At 48.1% G+C, this 19,483-nt stretch overlaps 1 protein-coding gene across 3 annotated transcripts in view; it reads right to left on the bottom strand.

The window, feature by feature from the left end:
• The window catches only part of kifap3a (kinesin-associated protein 3a), a 25,169-nt gene extending 5,686 nt beyond the window's left edge, over window positions 1–19,483 (bottom strand). Inside the window, exons 1-19 of one of the 3 annotated variants that reach the window (XM_046391022.1) lie at window positions 19,278–19,482; window positions 18,304–18,435; window positions 17,969–18,114; window positions 17,821–17,879; window positions 17,555–17,696; window positions 15,720–15,819; window positions 14,654–14,778; window positions 14,368–14,466; window positions 13,785–13,963; window positions 12,004–12,166; window positions 8,700–8,800; window positions 6,705–6,813; window positions 6,506–6,618; window positions 5,871–6,036; window positions 5,513–5,638; window positions 5,004–5,102; window positions 4,434–4,519; window positions 1,288–1,477; window positions 1,090–1,180 (exon numbers count right to left, since the gene is read on the bottom strand). In XM_046391022.1, coding sequence (XP_046246978.1) covers window positions 1,090–1,180; window positions 1,288–1,477; window positions 4,434–4,519; window positions 5,004–5,102; window positions 5,513–5,638; window positions 5,871–6,036; window positions 6,506–6,618; window positions 6,705–6,813; window positions 8,700–8,800; window positions 12,004–12,166; window positions 13,785–13,963; window positions 14,368–14,466; window positions 14,654–14,778; window positions 15,720–15,819; window positions 17,555–17,696; window positions 17,821–17,879; window positions 17,969–18,114; window positions 18,304–18,435; window positions 19,278–19,318 — 2,267 coding nt within the window. In that variant the 5' untranslated portion in view covers window positions 19,319–19,482. Of the gene's footprint in view, window positions 1–1,089; window positions 1,181–1,287; window positions 1,565–4,433; window positions 4,520–5,003; window positions 5,103–5,512; window positions 5,639–5,870; window positions 6,037–6,505; window positions 6,619–6,704; window positions 6,814–8,699; window positions 8,801–12,003; window positions 12,167–13,784; window positions 13,964–14,367; window positions 14,467–14,653; window positions 14,779–15,719; window positions 15,820–17,554; window positions 17,697–17,820; window positions 17,880–17,968; window positions 18,115–18,303; window positions 18,436–19,277 lie in introns of those variants that run through there. The other 2 variants (XM_046391021.1, XM_046391023.1) reach the window with 2 other exon arrangements.

Below are 19,483 nucleotides of genomic sequence, written 5' to 3'. Positions count from 1 at the left end.
AAATGGACTCAGAAGGAACTCAAAGTCCGACTCAGTGATAACAGGACTGATTTTTAATTCGCAGGCTTCAGTTTCACATTTCACTATGGAATGTCAGCGGCGTACTGGGACTGAAGCAGTCGAAATACTGGAGCCACAGAGGAACGAAGGAGAGAAATAAGAAGACGGACCCAGCCGGAGAGTGTTTGTTCTCAAAGCCGGAGTATTGCTGTTGAGGGTGGGGCGAGGCCTTCTGGGAACGACGAGGCCTGGTTCAATAACACCAGCGAATAGCGATTCAGAACAACAACATGAGAGGGCAGCGCGGCGGCTGCTGGGCGAGCCGACCGAAGCGAAACACTCACAGGTCAGCGTTTCCTCTCTGACACAGCCAGTGTTTCTGGACAAAGACAACCTGCCCTGCCGACAGCCTCCATCACACACTGCTGCCTCCGTCACAATCCTGCTGCACACACACACGCATTTTCCAGCTGGCTCAGTTTCACTTCCATTTCCAGGCTCTCTAAATACCACGATTTGCTAAGTTACTCAGATATAATATATCTGTAGTGACTGACAGAGAGCTTCGTCACCTGAAGCTCAGTATCACCAAACCAATCAGCTTGTGGTGGACTACAGAGCTTCAGATATGGATGTTGCTGCAGAGAAGCTACAGACTGTACATCTTGGAAGCATCCCACACATGTTTAAGGCGGCGGTTCAGAAGATCAATACGATCAGCCAGGCTGAAGGTGGACACCCAAGATTGATGTCACCAGCTCACACTGTGATCACATGTGAGATCTGGTCACAATCCTTCAGTTCTGAGTTCCCGGAAAGCAAACATCATGTCACAGTGAGGCTGAGCTTTGACCTTTGGGCTGAGTCCAAGTGAATATTTGTGCCAAATTTAAAGAAATTCCCTCAAAACTTTCCTGAGACATTACACTCACGAGACGACAGACAACCTGAAAACATAAAGCCGCACAGAGGCATTAAAAATATTTCTGTAATAGTTTTGTGCACAGACTGGAACCATGAAGTGATGTATTTGCTAACCATAAATACATGGATTCAAAAGTGTGTCGGGGCTGAGGAAGAGCTCCATACCTGCTCATGAATCCAGCCCGTCCCAGCTCTCTGTTCTGGAAGTCGGCGTAGAAGTCAGGGCTGATGCCACCGTCTGCTGAGATGATTGGATCTGGATGAGACGAAACAAACGCAGCTCAAACAGCCACCACATGCTGTGTCTCTGCGCTTTTCTCATTCAAATGACTCTGTTTTCGAACACAACAAAGCTGTCAGTACCAGCACTGTAGAACAGGTGAGGTCTCTCCAGCATGTCTCCGTTCCCGATGAAGGGTTCTCCGTCCTCCCCGTACAGGAACATGTCACCTGCTTCATCCATTTGATGGTTCTCCACCATCTCCAGCCACTGACTGTTGTACCAGCGGAACTTCTCAGTCTGGACCTTCTTTCCCCACTCCTCGTCGTACTCCTGGAGGGAGCCGAGGGTCAAGTGGAGAGAATCCAGAGAAATCAGAAATCACAGAGTGCACAGCAGCTAACAGGAAGTGGTTCGCCTCTGTGAACAGGCAGAATAAAGACACCACACACTGGAACACTAAACTGCCTTGCTAGCTCAGTCTGTTTGTAACCAAAAATATCTGCTTTAAAAAAGAAAGTAATTTTAAAAACTTCAGGTGTACTTTTAAGCTAGTAGGGCCGGATCAGCGGCACAGCTAATGGAGCTAATTCAAACTGTCTCCAGAACATCACAAATCGACTGAAAAACGATGTAGTCACTGCTGAATTCACAACGCGATTTTATCCAACGACATAATCTGCTTCGATGTGTTTGCTGGCACTGAGCCTTTCAAAAACAACATTTTCATTGCATCACAAAACGGTTTGCTCTGCGGCTTGTCCTCAAAAGGAGCCCCACATCAGCATTAGCGACATAACAGCACCATACATTACATCCGTTAAAGAAAGGTGATATTATAAAAAAATTATTTATTTGGTTAATCTAATCAAGTGAGTTGCTTTATATTAAATATGTTGGACAGCTTCAGCAAATTCAGAAGTTCAAAAATGATTTCTTTATTTAAGTTAATAATTATTGTTCTTTAAATGTTACTTTTAACGGGTGTGAGAAAAGCATACCTGGAGGTCATATGACCTCTGAACTACATCAGCTATATAGTTCAGGTTCACTGTGGCTTACTTTCATGAATAAAAACGCTAGCAAATCCTCCCCTCTGATTTTGTTAAACAATATTTCTATTGTACTGAAACTTGTTATTACTCATTCTGTGTCATGCCTGGTGTTTTTTGTTATGCTTTGTCTTTTGATTTTGTCTTTTGTTTCATGTTTGTCTTGTCTTGTTTCCATGTGTTATGTTCAAGGTTTTTGTCATGTCCTGTTTTATTTTGAAAAGCGTCACTTCCCCTGTGTGTCCTGTTTTCAGGTAACTTTGCTTTTAGTTTTCTTGATTGCTTTCTCCCTCCTAATGTGTGTCACGTGTGTCTCGTTGTTGTGTCTATTTAGTCCTTGTCTTCCCAGCCACCTTTTGTCAGTGTGTTATATTGTCTCTTGTATGCCTGTGTGTTCATGCCTGAAAACCTTTTTGTCTTGTCTTGTCTTGTCTTGTCTTGCCATGCTTTGCCAGGAGTTTTTTTGCCACAGTTTTCTTGATCCTAGTCACAGTAAGTGTGAGCCTGTTTTGTTTTTGTTTAGTTTTTGATTTTTGATTTTTGTTAAATAAAGATTATTGTTCGGACCTCTGCCTCGCCTGCCTGCCCTTTTTGTGACATCGGGGTTCAGCCTTTTTTCTGCGTCAGCCAAGACGCCCATTTGTGACATTCTGTAAGTCGCTTTGGATAAAAGCGTCTGCTAAATGAAGTGTAATGCAATGTAATGTAAAAACAATTAGCACCGCGGAGGAGGCAGAGCCACAGAAGTCAGCCTTGCACTAGTAAGGCAGTAAGATTCACAACCTGGAATGACCTGCTGGTGGCGCTAGAGGAGCAGTCACAGGACCAGCCATTAGAATTCATTCTCTGAGCACCGTGGCTATCTGTACTAAAGTTTACAGAAATGTATTTAACTGAAAGATGAAGGAGCGCATGACGAGCAGCAGCTGAGACTGTGCGTGTCTCTGCAGGTCAAACACAGAGGAGGTGTGCAGGTGTGACGGTGTGTCGTCTCCAGCTAATAAAAACCTCCGTCCTCCTGCTCGGCTCGGCTGTTTGCGTGCGTTGCTCAGTGGAGGACGAGTTCTGTTTTCTTTTCTCTGCGGGGGCTGCAGGCAGAGCGATAAAGGCGGCCTTTGAGACCGCGACGCCCCGGGCCTGAAGATTAATCATTCAGATGTAAAGCAGAGCCCGTGGGCTCTGACAGCCACTCGAGGCCCCGGACTCAAACGGGCCTATTGACGGAGGTACAGAGGGCCCCGCTCTGTCTGGACTGACGGTGACACACTCTGTCAGATTCCTCAGATGCTGAGACAGCATTGTGACAGCATTAGGTCCTTACATTAGTGTAATATGACTAATCAGTTATTAGCAGCTGAGCTCAGGACAGAATGATCTCATGGCAGCATGAGGGTGCATCACAGTTCTGGGAGCTTTTCAACATATTCCAGTATAACTATGGTCAGGCTAAGAATATCGCTGTGAATTGGACCTCTGTCCCAGTTGGAGCATCTACAAAGTTCTGTATGAAGCCACGTGTGTGTTTGTGAACGAGCAGGACCACAGTGATCAAAGGCCAACATTTCAGGACTGCACAGTTATGGCTGCCAAAGGACGCCACACAGCCAAGCCGTAATGACTGTGTGTGTGTGTGTGTGTGTGTGAGAGAGTGTCCACAGCTCTGCTTTCTCTCTCACCTCTGCTGTCCAGCTGCTGACACACTCCAGAGCCCACCAGCTGCCTTTCATGTGGCTCACGTCTTAATAGGTCTCACTGATAATTTCAATGAAACACTTCCTTTGGCCCGCTACACTGCCTGGATATAATCTACAGCTAATTATGCTGATCTGAGGTCTGGCAGTGATCACACACCGACTACGGGCTGACCACACCTGTCACTCACTCAGTGATTCAGGAATTCATTGGTTAGTTAATCGCCGATGTCAAGTTTGACTCGAGTGCATCATGAGAAGGTGAGAATGTTTGAAACTGAGAGAAAAGGTTCTGCTGTCTCACCTGACCTCAAGATCCTGTGCTGAAGTGTTGTGTTTTAAATGATTTTAGCTGATACTGTTCACATCCCCACTGGTTGTTGAGACTTTGTCACAGGAACCAAATCAATGCACACCTTTCATTTCCTCTTTGACTCTGACTTACAAATTCCAATCTGTTTTGTATGTTTTGTATCAAGCAGCTTTTGATCAAAGCGATGACCATCTAAACTGGTGTTGAAATGTCTGAAGCGTCCGGACACTCACAGCGATGATGTCCAGTGTGTTGTCGCAGACTTTCCGGATCTCCGCGTTGCTATCGTGCATCAGGTCAGTGAGGTACACCAGAGCTTCTGAGATCAGGACTCAAGGAAAGAAAACACTTCACCCTCCCTGAGACATCTCGATGCTCAATCAGTCGTTTGTCAGTCCTTAATCAACATAAGGGAGAGGATGTCAGGTGCCATGTGGTCACCCCTCCCTCCCACATCACATATTCCTGTTACAGTCTTCACACAGAAAGAAAAGCATCAATCACAACATGCTGACAGAGAGAATATTTGTAACTTGACACGAGCCGCCACCGACCACAACTGTGTTAATTACAGGCAGCTTAGAATCCCCAGAGGAGTGAAAACACTAAATGGAGGGCTTTCAGAGGTTGCTACGGAGACGCAGACGGAAATAAACAGCGATGAGCGGTGCACACAGGGCGGCGCTTGGAGTTACCAAGGGGACACACTCTAAAGACCGAAAACAGGAAATCTGGAGAGAAGGCTGCTCATAATACTCTCATCTAATGGGACGACAGCAGGTTAGGGAAGAGGAAAAGGATACGTGTGTCTTGGATGATGACGTCCCTGGTCGCTTTGTGAAAGACCATCTGGTAGAAGACGTAGACAATCTGACACACAAACTCATCGTCCTCTTGTTGGGCTGAGGTGGAAACAACAAGAATTCACCTGCATGATGTCATCACACACTGAACTGTACTTTCACAGTTTGGTGACACACTCATCACGTTCCCCTCTACCTGCTAACAGAGGCAACCCACTCATGTCATGTGACCCAAATTACAAACCAGGGTTATGTATGTAACCACTGACCTCCAGAGACAGGTTGAAACACCCTGATTTTCGAAACACAACTGTCCCCACTGCCACCACTTAATGTCTGTTTTTAAGTCTTCACATGGCAACTACAATCACACATTTCTTCATGCCTCTTCTCTCTGACTCTCCTGAAGTTATTGTTAATATCAGAGCTTCAGTTGTGTAGGAGTGACCAGAAACTGGGCTACAGCTGTTTCCCATCTCTGGACCAACAGGACAGGACTTGGTTCTTACCGTTGAGTAGCTCAATGAGAGCAGGAATGATGCCAGACTTGGCCAACATGGCTGCACAAGCGTCATCCATGGACACGGTGCCAATCATGATCACCACCTCCAGAATGAGGTCATCCTCAGCAGAACCTGACGTCAGGGAAAAAACATTTGGCCTCTGAATACATTCTGTGACAGGATGGGTTTACGTCTGCTCGTCCAAAGCTGTGTGGAAAAAGAAGGTTAGAAAACAGCTTTTGACCTTTTGTGTCTCACAACATCATGTTCAGGACCACTAGTGGTTCATCATCAGAGCACAACCCACCAGAGGGCTCCCTGCCATGACAAACGAACATCTTTGTAATCATTCCCTCACACACACCTGGTTTGAGTCTGTCTTTCAGGTAAGGCACCAGGTTGTACTCCCTTAGGACCAGCTCCCAGTCCAGGTCGGGGATGTTCAGATTGGCCAGAGTGCCCAGACACTCGATCACAAACTCCTCGGCCTCCTCCTCATTGATCTGAGCTGCCAGGTCGCCAATGTGGTCCTGCATTAGTGGATTTTATACACACACACACATATACACACACACACACACAGAGTGAGAGACCTTGTATACACAGAATCCAACTAACAACTAGGGAATTTAGCCTTTTTTTCTCTTCATTTAACTCCTTGACACCACAGGTGGTTTTGCTCAGTTTTCAATCTTATTGCATTGTCACTACATGCAATATTTTGTCATTTTCATTGAAAGGTCAGATACTCAGAATAGCCACCAGTAGTACAGCACAGGTACTACACAGCAGTAAAGCTCTATGCTGAGCTGATTGAACAAAGCCTGTACTGTATGGTTTTCTTCTTGACGATGTGCTGAATGTGCACCATGAACAGTCCTGCTGCAGCACTTCCTGTTTGTACTGATGGACATACAAACACATGCAACATGATCTGCATCTTAAACACTCAGCCACCTGGAAGGCCCAAACTGTCTGATTTTAAGACCGAGTCCTGACCAGGAAGAGGCTCTTGGTGGGTCCGCTGTGCTGAGAAATGTTTCTGATCGTCTTCATCACCAAAACATCCTTCAGCCTCACAGCACGCTTCATCAGCATCTTCAGACCGTTACCTGGGCAACAGGGAGGAAGGAAACAATGAGTGGGACAAAATGACTTTGTCCAGATCTTGTGTTTGTCCTTCCTTTGGACTTCGTACCTTCACAGATGACCTGAGCGTTACTCTTGTTAGCAGCCAGGTTGATGCAAAGTGATATGAGCTCAACATCCATCTTCTCCTCCCCACAGTCAAACACCATCTTCATCAGCTGTCAGTCACAAACGTCAGTTAATTCACAACTGAGACTCAAGCCTAACTAATCCGCAACACACAACATGGTCACCAGCTCGCTGTGTTTATATGATGTCCAAGAAGCCGTGAACATTTGGCAGATGAACTTGGAGTAAATCACAACCTGCTGAAGACCAAGGGTGACCCATGCAGTGAATGTGCCTGGCTGTAACTTATCATTTTGAAAAACCTTATTTTTAAATCTCTGCATTCTGCTCCAATCATGTTAAAGCCTCTCAGCGAAGTTTCACAGGAGGGTGAGGAAAAGAAATCAGAAAATGATAACGATGAAGTTTGGGAGTTAGAAAGAGACTCACTAGAAGAGAGTGTTGGAGATAAAGGGAAGGCAGGGCAACATTCCCAAACCCCCCCAAAACACCTCCCCCTCCCTCCCCCTCCCTCCCTCACTGATTTAACATTAAACAGGAAAAGCTTTGAGCTGGGGGTGGGGATGGCAGGGGGGCACCGCTTCCCCGTGAGGAGCCAGGAATCAGAGAGAGGGAGAGAAAGGCTGGGCCGGGCCTGGGTTAGGTATCACATACCAGGGGCCCAGGACCCCAAATCAGCCCCGTCTAGACTCTCTGGCACCTGCCTCTGCTTATTTACCACAGACAGCCACCAGAGGCCCAGTCAGGGCCGCAGTGCCACGCTGCAGTCGGGCCAACACAGCCCCCACCTCCAGCCCTGTTCCTCTCCTGCTCACTGCTGACATCCCCACATCCAGCACCACACGGTGACCCCATTAAAAGCTGGGGAGGGGGGAGGTCAGTCACCAGCCTGGGAAAGTGATAAAAGAGAGAGCTCTTAAAAGTACAAAATAGGTGCGAGACGATAAAAGGTGGGAAACGAGGTGAAGCAGTCTAGAAGAATGTCTTTTTACTAACAGGACAGATGGACAACGGATGGACGATGGACATTAGATGGGACAAAATGGGTTTGATGAAAATGGAAAATGATGATGTTTATGTTTTTCTCCATACACATGCCAAACTGACCAGTGTGAGCTGGTCAAACCTGTCACTACCTGTTCTGTCCTGTTGGACTGCACTGAGACGCCAATCCAATCAACTGCTCTATGATCACATCGCTGTGAGACAACATCTGTGCTATGTGATCAGATCACGGGATCACTTCAGATGTCCAAAGAGTCCAAATGTCTCCAATGTGACCCAACCACCAGTCAAAAGCACCATGTGTACATCTGGCAGGGAATACTGAATCATTTCACTTCAGCTTCATCTAAACTGATGAGAATCAGCCTTAAAAGAGTGAGGGGGTTCAGAGGGCCTCAGGAGGGGTTGGAGGTCACATCCTGGTCATGCTGCTAGCCGGCATCCCTTCCACGATGGGGGGACCCCGAGGTTCAGATCTGCTGCTGACGCGACCCTCTGAACAAACAGCCGACTCTCCCCGCCACATCTGGCCAGCATTTACACCCAATCTCAACAAACAAACACCAGGCGCATTTAGCTAATCGCTGATGATGAGAGGAGCGACTGACCGGGTCAACTCCATCAGGACAAAAAAAAAAAAACGTACGATCGAGAGTTGAAAGAAATCAGCCCGAGGGGGTTTGAGCTTCATTATCTCAGTTTGGACCAACATTTTGCTCCTGCACTGATGTGCTAATTAAAATTGGCACTTCAGAGAATAGTAAATGAAGTTATAGAAAATTGGGTGAAGGACCTTTTCAGTGGAAGGACAAGGAGGAGGAAAACAAAGCTGTCATTGCAGTGAGGCCAGCAGGCTTCTGGTTTCTCAGTTTCTCCCTCTGCTTCTCAGGGATTAATTGCCGGTGCCTTTGGCCGCCGATGCTAACGTCTCTGTCTTGGTCTGCTGGCGGCGTACATTAGCCAGTCTTACCTGTGGTATGCAGTCTGTGTCAGCAAACATGGACTTGAAGCTGTCGTCCATGCTGATGTGGTACAGAATGCACATGCTGAGCTGCCTCTGGGCCTCGTCAGCTGCAACACAAACAGACGAGGAGGAGGAAAGTCAATGGATGAATGACCGGCTGTGCCGCAACGTTCCACGGGATGCCAATGAGCACATCTAGGAGAGCCCTGTGTTTTCTGAAAATATTAATTGGCTGAATGGACTTTTTAAGAGCGACTCCTGTTGGAGGTCAAACGGCAGAATGAGCAGCGGTCCACTGCAGTTTCTCAGCCTGTCGTGTCTCACGGGCAGCTAACCAGAGGAAAAACAATATTTAGAGGATAAATGTGGAGCTGCAGCAGGCTGCTGGCTGAGAAAGAAAAGCTTTTCATGCTGCTTGAAGGGAAAGATATTTTCCCTCTTGCTTTGTGATATCCTTCCTCTGTACCATAGAGATTCATTAAAACACATCAGTGAGCGAACCCGTTGTTCCTTCATCACCATGAACACGCATGCGTACATCCTGCTGTCCCAAGCACACACTAAAGAAGAAAGTGGATTCATCCACTGCTGAAAGTAGTCCCCAGCTAATGTCCTGCCTCCTGCTGCTTGAGCGAGCAGTCGTTTGAGGAAACGACTGAAGCTTTTTAAACATCAAACTAAAGAAGGACAGATGACCAGGCTGCGTCGGCTTGACTCAGCACATGTGGTTTGTTGACAGTAACATATAGAAGAACACCAGCCTTGTCATTTAGAAATCTTCTCTTCTCCGTCCAGAAACAGGGACGCAGCTACTGGTCTGGATAATCCACAGACCTCACCATGAGCAGTTTACACTGGGAGCATTTCTCTGGTAGAAGGCAGGTCCAATGAAAACTGTGGACAGTGAGGTCTGGGGACGGTCCAGACGAACTGGGACTGTTTGTGGAAAGACACGCTCATGGTGAATTATTTTAACGCTGCATTAATAATTGTTTTGCTACTTGGTGGCCGTGGAACAAAACCTCATCCAGACAGAGCAGTGGCCTGTTTAAACCTGCAGCACATCCATGTGATGGTTCATGTGGAGCTGTGTTTGTGTCACTTGAAGAATCTGAGGGAAATATCTACTATTTAGCTGCTAAATGCAGCCTGGGACCCCCTCATGGACTCCTAAGGGTCCGAGGATCCCTGAACACCACTTTGAAAACCACTGATCTAAGAGACCAAAACGTGGACAAATAAAAGCAGAACTAGTCAGGAACTGGAGTGGCCCTTTAATATTTGTCTAATAAAACGAGCTGGCTCCCTGTCAGGACAGTTTTGAGAGCTTATCATTCCTAAGCAGCAGCATGAGGGAGATAAAGACAGAATGGATTGAGTGTTAGACTGTCAGTGAGCCCAGGACCTTTATGAGTTTGACCTCTGGCCAGAGCTGGAGGCCTGCAGGCCTGGAGGAGGAGCCGAGTTCAGACCAGAGTTTGACCTGGGAACTTTTCATTAAGATAAGTGTTGAGAGAGACCCTATCCATTGGACCAGAACCACTGACAGACCTCCTGTACAGCACCACCAGCCTTCAGCTAAAACCCGTCCCAGCCGTGTTCGGTCGCGGGCCTTACAGGGAGCCTTATCGGCGACTATTAGATCCAGATGTGCTCAGTGAACCCCTGGAATCACAGGGGGGAGTGAGAGCCAATGAGAGTCTGCTCCCGGCTTTAATTGGGAAAACAGGAGGAAGCATCAATTTTACTGCCTTTAATAAGTTAAAGCTCCACTGCTCTGCTGCTTCCAGCACAGCCAGCCATTGGCCAGAACATGTGCTTCTCATTAACGCTCCTTTACCTCAACCAGTACCTTAAAATGCACTTGATGACAACACACACACACACACACACACTCTGTGGTGCCTCACTCTGCTGGTAGGTACATGGAGGATCCTTTATGGGCAAAGAGAGAGATCCCATTAAATGTTCAAAACACTGGTAGGGTCGGGGAAAGACGGGGAAAAAAAGGTGAGGGGGAGCTGTTAAGAATTAACTGGACTGTTCATGGGCAGTTAGTGGGAGAGCTAAACTCCAATTACACCCCAGCCTGATTTAAAACCGCCTCACCTTCGTAAAATTACACCCGCTCACATTAAGAGGCGTCTGGGCTCGGCTGGCGGACAGCGAGGGACCGCTCGGGGTTTAGTCTTCAGTCCTGGTCTGACTGAGGGACGTGATGACAGTCAGCACGCTGCATCACAGACTGACGAGAGTCAGGCGGAGTGACGATGAAACAAGGCTTCTGATTGATTTGATGATGATGATAATGATTGTATTATTTTAGGTGGACTTTGGATAACAATGTCCCACACGTGTGCGGACAGCATACACTTCGATATTTTAAATGTTGGGCGTGTGGACTTTACAAAGACATTTGGGAGCAGACGCCTTCAAACATCTCATTCTGTCTGACCAACTGTCCAAAGAAGTTCTGTTTGCTAGAACCTTGATGATGCTGATGACTGAATGAAGATGTGAACCGATCCTGTTCGATCGACTAACCGACAAACAGTTTCTGTAAACTAAGCTGAAGACAAAGAGGAACCTTTGTGCTGAGTTCAGCCGGTGGTGGGAGGGACGGGATGGGAGGCGATGATGACGAGGAGGATCCCAGTCCTCTTTCATCTTATCTCGGGGGTCGCGGCCTCCTCTCTGCACACAGATAACACTGCAGAGTGTGTCGGTGATCGATGGCAGCTCGGTTCACATACAGAGCCAATTACACAAACACACACATGCAGCAAACTCAACGGTGTCAAAGCTGTGAGCAGCCGTAATATTTCAGTGTTAACTTATCCAGAATGAGCCACCCCCACTCGCCACTTCCCAAAAAACAGGCCAGCCTAAATCTCTGTAGACCTCTCCGGCCCGCTCCTACAAAAACATTTGCACAGAGACTCTGGCATGTTATTCTAACAAATATATTACATTAATTATGCGCTGTTACCTGAGCCTCCCTCTGAGAGGCTTCAAAAGGCCTGTCAGAGATGCTTCTGACCGAGTCACACGCCCCACAGATGAGACAACGTGCCAATCACGCGCTGCACAGCTTTCAGGAGGTCACTGCTCTGACGGTCGCCAGCGGCTGCTCAGGCTCGCCGCACGCTTCACCAGTCAGAGGCTATGAGTGTTTACCATCGAGTGTGTCTGCTTCCGTCAGCGGCACACAGGAGAACACATGCAGTCATAAACACACACGACGAAGCAGGAAACATCTCCAGAGAAACAAACAAGACAAACACAAACAGGCAGTCGGCGGTCAGATTACCGAGCAGGGCGGACAGCTTGGGAACGAGTCCTGCCTGGACCATCTGGCTGCGCAGCGACATGTCGAAGGAGAGGTTGAGCAGCAGGCGCAGGGAGGTGCTGAGGAGATCCTCGTGCTCGCAGGGAAGCAGCCGAGCCAGCTTCTCCACAGCCAACGTTTCAGTCTGCAGACGACACACAGAACGTCTGGAGTAACACACGACCAAAACGCTACCACCTCACCTACACCTGCTGCCACTCTGGAAAGACTTCACAGGAGTCCAGCTGAAGCAGCAACTCCAGGAACATGTTTCACTTTCTCAGGAAGGCCGATGAAAGAAGCCGTCGGCTGGACAGGAAGTGACATCAAGACTTTGTACTCTGTACTCTAGTACTCTGAAAGGAGCCACAATGATACTTAATTGAGGTACATTTTATTGACTGAACTTTAACTTTAGCTAACGTCATATAAATTCCACATGTGGGACCTCAACTTGTGTTTTCTATGTTGTATTTATGTGTATTATTTGCAGGTCACTGGCTGTGCTGTGAAAAAGTATTTTACAGTTAGAATAATGTACAGTTTATTTCCTGCTGGAACATGCGGCCTTAAAAAACAAAACCTTAGCATTAAACGATGAAACGAAATGGCACACTCACACACACTAACCCCCGTGTGTTTAAACACAGGAACATGTGTGGAAAAAGACGAGAAAACACTGAGTCAGCATGGGTGCGGCCTTTCCCTTTTCTCAGAACCTGGAGATGGTTCACATGACCTGCAGGCAGGTGGAGGTGTTGAGCCGATGGCACCAGGACTGCTGACTCGGGCTCCATCCTGTCCATCTCACCAGTGACGCAACCTGCTCCCAGTTAGAAACACACTCACTGCTACTGTGTACAAAACGAGCTCCAGTCGCACCATCACAGAGCAGACGTCGAGCTGCGTAATCAGCTGCAGCCCGACTCAATTACCTCCAACATTAGCGGCAGCAGCCGGAGACAAACCCGTCAGCCTGAGCTGGAGTCATAACTGATGAGGACAAAGTCACAACACCTCTACTGAGGACATAAAACCTGCATCATTAAGTCTTTTCTTTATTTAAACATCCACGTCCTTACGCAGGAACCAGTTTAAACCGAGTGGTGAAGTGGGAAGTGGTGAAGCCACCATTTTCCTGTTGGACGCAGGCTAAACCCCCTGAAGGGTCCTTTAATCTGAACTGAAGATACACTGAAGGGGAAACGAGGAGATAAAACCAGTTCCTAACAGGGCCTGGCTTTGATAAAGATCGCAAACTGGGTGAGATTGGAACCAGGTGGGGCTGGACGAGGAGAGTCGGCGCAGTGGGACACGTGGGCCTTCTAAGCAATTTTTAAACTGAAATTTGATAAGCGGCGTTTCCAAGAGGTAAGAGTTCTTGGTCTGAATAACCTCAGGAGGGTTTTACAGAACGAACAAAGAGCGAGACCAGTTCAAACGTCACAAAATGAGACGGTGTTGGTGGAAAACATGATTTTAAAAATTAATTTCAAATACTAAGCAGTTAATTCATTAAACCAAATCAAATCCAACATCTGTTGGTCCAACAGTCATTGGAACTAAAACTGAGGCAGGATTCTGTGCTCGTTCTGCCTCACAGACGCATGATGAATGTTGACTATTCCAGTGAATTAGAGCAACGGGAGCTGAATGTGTGTGTGATAATTAGCCCGTTTCCACGGCCCTGGGCTGCTCGTGAAGACAGACAGGAAGCAGGAACACATCAGCGTCCACATCACACCTCCCCCACCCCTTCTCACCATGTCATTCTTGTTCTCCAGGAAGATGGAGAGCTTCTTGAGGAAGGAGACCACCAGCAGCAGCAGCTCCTCATCCTCCCGGTCCAGGATCTTCACCAACATATGGACGATGTTTTTGTTCCTCATCTTCAGCTCTGTCTGGGGGTCTTCAGCCAGGTTCAGCAGCAGACACAGAGCAACTGCAGGGGAAGACAAGAGGGTGAGACCACACCAGTTCACCTTGTCTTACAAACTGACCCCAACAACCTGAATCTCTCAGTCTCAGAGAGTTACTGGCTGTAAGGTTCCTCAGTAGCTTCACACTGCAGAACGACCGACATGAGGACCATGATGAAACCTGCAACAGATTTCTTGCCTGCTGTCAGACTAAACTGTCAACCGACCATCCAGTGTCAGTCAGCGGACATGAAGGTCTGGACCCAGAATTCGCCCGGACGCAGCTGCGTCTCGTTCTGCTCATGTACCGTGTGTCTTACAGCTTTTGTTGTGAAATCGCTGACGGTGAACCGTATCTGGGATGTGACGCGGCCTCACCGGGTGGACACTGCAGGTAGAAGTCTGACACTGTTACGGAGTGAGGTACCTCTGAGAAGCTGCTCCTGCTTGGTCACAAGGCTCTGGTACTTCCTGAAAGACTTCTCATGTTCTTTCTTCAGGTTGTGCTTCTCAGAGGATTCTTCATGTGAAATCAGTCAAGGAGCTCAAATTTACAAAACAAACATTAAACTGAGCATCCTGTTGAACTGCACCATCAACAGCTGAGCACAACGCTGTTTGTACGGCTGAGTTACACACAGATGACAAACTCAGCGTGTGTTTTCTTTAATAAAATCTGGCTTTTGGATCAAAGACTTCTCAGAAAAGGATATAGGCCTTCTTCTTCTTCTGCAGTTCGTCCTGCCAGAGGTCATACCTCTTCAGCTCATGCTCGATGATGTTCATGCACAGGGCCCCAATCTTGAAGTGCGTGACCAGGCCATGGAACTGGGAGAAACTGGAGGAAAGAAGATTAAGATGGAGAGTGAGAGAGCGAAAGACCTCCATTTATCCAAAAGTGGATTTTCAAAACTTTTTTCAGATGTGGGATTCCAGCTGGGAGCTGTCATTAAAATGACCCAATCCGTCACCCCTGAAGTAGTTTACAAAGTAAACTGTCAGAGTCAAAACATGTTCAGTCAAACAGAACGTCCAGGTCCGACTTATAATCAGCCCAACTTGAACCGTTTCACAATCCAAACAGCATAACAGGGAGATGGACGTCAGCCAAGAGCGACGATCAGTTTTCAGACACACACGTCCTCTTGCAGCCTGAATCAGCTCTGACAGACGTTTATGTATTATTCTAGTGAGAGCTAATTTTAGTGTTTCCTAAGCCCAGTTGGAGAGTGAAACTTCAGCAGTAGGTACGCTGCCAAAGCTGGATGACTACTGGAAGAAAGGAGGAGCAGGGACCACTGACATGAAGGATCAGTGGTGTTTCAAAGTGGCCGAGAGGTTAAATTGGCTTGTGCATTAATACAGAACACAGACTATATGGCTGCAGGTACACGAACACACCTTTGGTGTACTTCCAGGTCTATTTTTGCTGTCTTGGGCTCCTTAGTCCCAGTGACGCAGAGAACAGTTGGTGTTTGTTACTTTCACTATGGTGGCTCAGGGCTTTTCCCAGTTTAATATGGAAGAGCCTGACTGCAAAAAACCCTGACTTCAACCCTGTCCAACACCTGTGGGAGGAGCTGGAACCACGACTGAGACAAACTCAACCATGCTGTCCACACATTTCTGCCCATGTAGTGTCTTGTCACTGCTGGGTGTCAAACTTCAGTAACAGAACAAGTCGAAGGCTAAAACAAAAGACAAACCCCAGATTGAAAACCACAGGACCACGAACAAAGGTCCTCTGCACACGTTTGTCCCACCGAGCTGCCCGTTTACCTGGAGAAACAGAAGAAGACACAAGTGATGGTTGTTGCCAGGTCGACGCTCTGCTTCCAGTCCTCCCTCAGAACTCTGGCCAGGGCTCCCAGGGCCGTCTCTGACCACAGACAGACAAACGCACATCAGAGAAGACACACAGTGCACACACACACACACACACACACACACACACACACACAAGGCCGGACAGGAGTGAGCTGCGTAAAGCAAAGGGTCTGCGTGCGGAGGCAGACCGAGCGGACGGAGCAGCTGGCCGTGAGTTTACAGAAGTGTGGGGGAACGTGACGGGCGGAGGCTCCTGGGGATGTTGAGCTATGGGTGCTTCTCAACGTAAAGACGTGCGTCCCGAAGCTCGTCTCGTCTTTCCAGGCTGACCCCAGGCCTCTCGGTTCACAGGACAGCTTGGCTCTTATCAACATCGCGGCGGCTGATGCGGCGCGGCAGACGGAGTGAGCTGCCAACACTTTATGACAGATACAAATGAAGCCGCGTCATCTCACGGCGGCTGCCGAGGCTGATGGCTGCGTGCTGTCGTAGAAGAAACAGGCCGGTCGTCACGGAGGGCAGCACCACTGAAGCTGAGCTGAGCTTTCCCTAAAATGCGAGCAGAGCGGACGAGCTCATGAAAACCAGCAGATTCTTCTCAAGCAGTTTTCTGAGCAGTCCCATCCAGAAAACCTGCAGTCTGAATGTGCAACATGGCTCAGCTTTGCACTTCTCAACCTCAGCGATTGGATTCACTTCTCCAGAAAAGGAAACTGTTTTCAGAAAATAAATGCATTCTGAATCATCAAGCACGAAGGTTCACGCTCGACTCCCGCAGAGCAGTCGGCCTCGTCTCAAGGCCTTCCTCCGCTCAGTCTGCTCAGGCGCCACACCAACAGGAACTGACGGCTCACCATCAGAGTCATCCTGTACTCGATCCCGACTCAGCTCAGTCAGGTCATGGATTTTCCCTCATACAATCACGTGAAATCTTCTTTTAAAGTCACTGAATCTTGTGAATTCTTCCAGCTCGACCACAAATAATTTTCAGTTATGAATTTTTGAAGTTTGGCTCATCATTTTTTGTGATTTGTTCCTCAAATATTAAAATCTCCACTGGTTTTCACTTCCTTCAAACCAAATTTTGATTGTGTGCAGAGTTAATATCTCTGTCACAAGATTTTTTATGGCAAGAGTTAATGTTCATCGCTGATATAAATTAAATTTAAAGATGTTTCACTACCTCGTCATCGAACGTTTTTTGTTCAGTTCCTGGCTGGTTTGTTACACTGAGTGGTTTTCCTTTGTGGAGCAGGCAGGAGGGCGTCGTGCTGGCTGTCGAGTGCCGCAGACTGAAAAGCCTGAAGGAAATTCAAATCATTTGAGATACTGGGCTACAGAAGCAGCACCGACTTGATTTGGCGGGGCGGGTCTGTAGTTCGACCTCAGCTGCACCAGTGTTCAGTGTGCAGTACGTGAAGGGATGGAAATACTGCAGTACAACACGTGGACAGCAGGAGTCCGGTGGGACGAGACGTATCGGCATGGAGACCAACGGTGCACATGCACACCCTCAGCTGACCAGGTGTGTCACGTGGACTGCTGTGAAGCTTCATGGTCTCCCAGATTCAGACACTATGAACTGTGCTTAATCGCTGACTCATTCCTCACTGGGATGTGACCGTGCTGTTTGTAATGTGTTGTGCTGTAGCCTTGGATACAACCGGCAACACTCTGATTTAAATCTGAAATTGGGTGATCAAAGAAAGCAAACAAAACCCTGAATGTGAGCAAACATGATGTGATGTTCGTTATCTGAGGCTGAAGAACTCAACAGAGGACGGTACCGTTCTGCACGAGTTCCTCCAGGTTAACCGGGTTCCGAGTCAGCTGGAAGATGAGCGTGGCTCCTCTGATCTTGTCCTGGATGTCCTCATACAGCAGCTCAACGTACTCATCTATCCTGCTGATGCTCGCCTCCTCGTCCAGCTGAGGGGAAACAAAACACAGTGAGCTGAGCCTCACGGCTGTGGGACGTCCTCGGCAGCTGCAGGTTGGACAGTAAACTGTGGAGCGCAGCGCTCGGGACACACTCGGGCCTCTCGGTTCCCACCTCCACTCCGACGCAAGGCGTGAAGTTTCGAGGTGAGATTCGTTTCTTCTCCTGGTTGTCTGTGAAAGGAAATATTCAGCTTAGATGACTTTGACAAGTGAACGCATCAGAGTCACTGCTAAAGGAGTCGAGATGAAATATTCAGTACCGTTTGACTGTTTGCGGTTTTGCAAATAGAAGAGCAGCTGCTCCACCTCTCGGAGCTTCGATGGGTGGATCAGCCGACATTCCTCCACCACCTTCCGGGCCAAGGAGGACGTATCTGTATGGGCGTTTAAGCTCTTCAGACGAATCCTGAAGGGAGCAGAAACAGTCAGTCAGGTGAGAGGACACCTGGTTTTCAAACATTCACAAGCCTGGACTTTGTTTGGCACAGTGATGATAGTTTGTCTTGTTTTAAGCAGCGTCACTCTTCAAATCGCCTTAACTGAAACTGTATGACAGAACAGAATCTGAGTCCTGACTTTACGGTTTAAGTCTCACATTTTCTGGCACTCTTTGCGTTGTCCGACCATCAGGCTCCCCAGCTCCCCCAGGATCGTCGCCTCCACCTCGTAGCGAACGACCAGGGCTTTCTCAGTCGGGTGGACATCCAGAGTGCAGCCCTTCACCCTCCTGTGGGTCATGCAGACACAAAGGGAGCGTGTTGGAAACATAGGACATTTGATCCAGGAGTGATTGACAGAGCGCTCGTTCTGGTTCGCCTCCCTGAGACACAACATCTCCGTCAGTTTACACTGAACCGGAACTGAACAACATCAGAATCCTGTGTGGGACAACACACAGGTGGGACAGCAGCTCGCCAGGTGACCGTGAGGCTAAAATCTGTGTGTGAGGTAACTGAACGATGAGCGAACGCACTGAACATTACTGTGCTGTTTGTGGGGACTCCTGCAGAAACTACGAGAAGTACTCTGATCTTGTACAGCGTAGGAGTACACCAAGTAGCTTGTGATGCAGTCATCTGCTCATCAGCTGATAAAGTTGGTTTAACTAGTTCATATACTTTGTCTGCCAGGTAGCTGATCAATAAAGTTTAATCTTAATCAGTATTACTACATCAGAAGGTACTTATTGATTGTATCTAATTAAGCTGAGTGACCGAAGCTGTCAAATAAACGTGACGTTAGTGCAGTAAAACTGCAGTATTGTAGTAAGTAGCAGATAATGAAGTACATCAGGAAACGCGTCTGGTCGTGGACTACACAGCTGTGGGGTGTCTGTACTGTCTGTCACTCTTCACACGGTCCTGTCTGGGGTGTCTCAGGCCTCACTGGACTGTCTCTGTCCCTGTCCTTGAGTCCCGGACTCTGAAACCGGTCGATGTTTCTTGGCTCGGCGACACTCAGGTTAGCTAACGTCAGGCTAACGCTACCTGTCTGTCGCACCGCAGAGACAGACAGCGTCCCGAGGGCAGGTGACAGACAGTCCCGTGGCTCACAGCTGACGGCTCTCACCTTTTCAGACACCGCAGCTCTCCCGTTGGCAGGTTGTCCATCTTAGATCCGGATCGAGGCGCACTTCAGATGTGTGATATCAGTCAGGACCGGCCGATGCGCATACAGGCAGGGCGGATGTTGTTTATCTCTTCAGCTCGTTGCCAGGGCGTCCGCACGGCTCCCAGCATGCAATGCGCAGGAGGTCAGCGCTGCTGCCCTCTGCC

This window comes from Scatophagus argus, chromosome 6 (assembly GCF_020382885.2).
Source record: "Scatophagus argus isolate fScaArg1 chromosome 6, fScaArg1.pri, whole genome shotgun sequence".
NCBI classification, from domain to species: Eukaryota; Metazoa; Chordata; class Actinopteri; family Scatophagidae; genus Scatophagus; species Scatophagus argus.
Note: the sequence above shows the minus strand (reverse complement) of the source record. Positions and strands in the feature narration are given on the sequence as shown.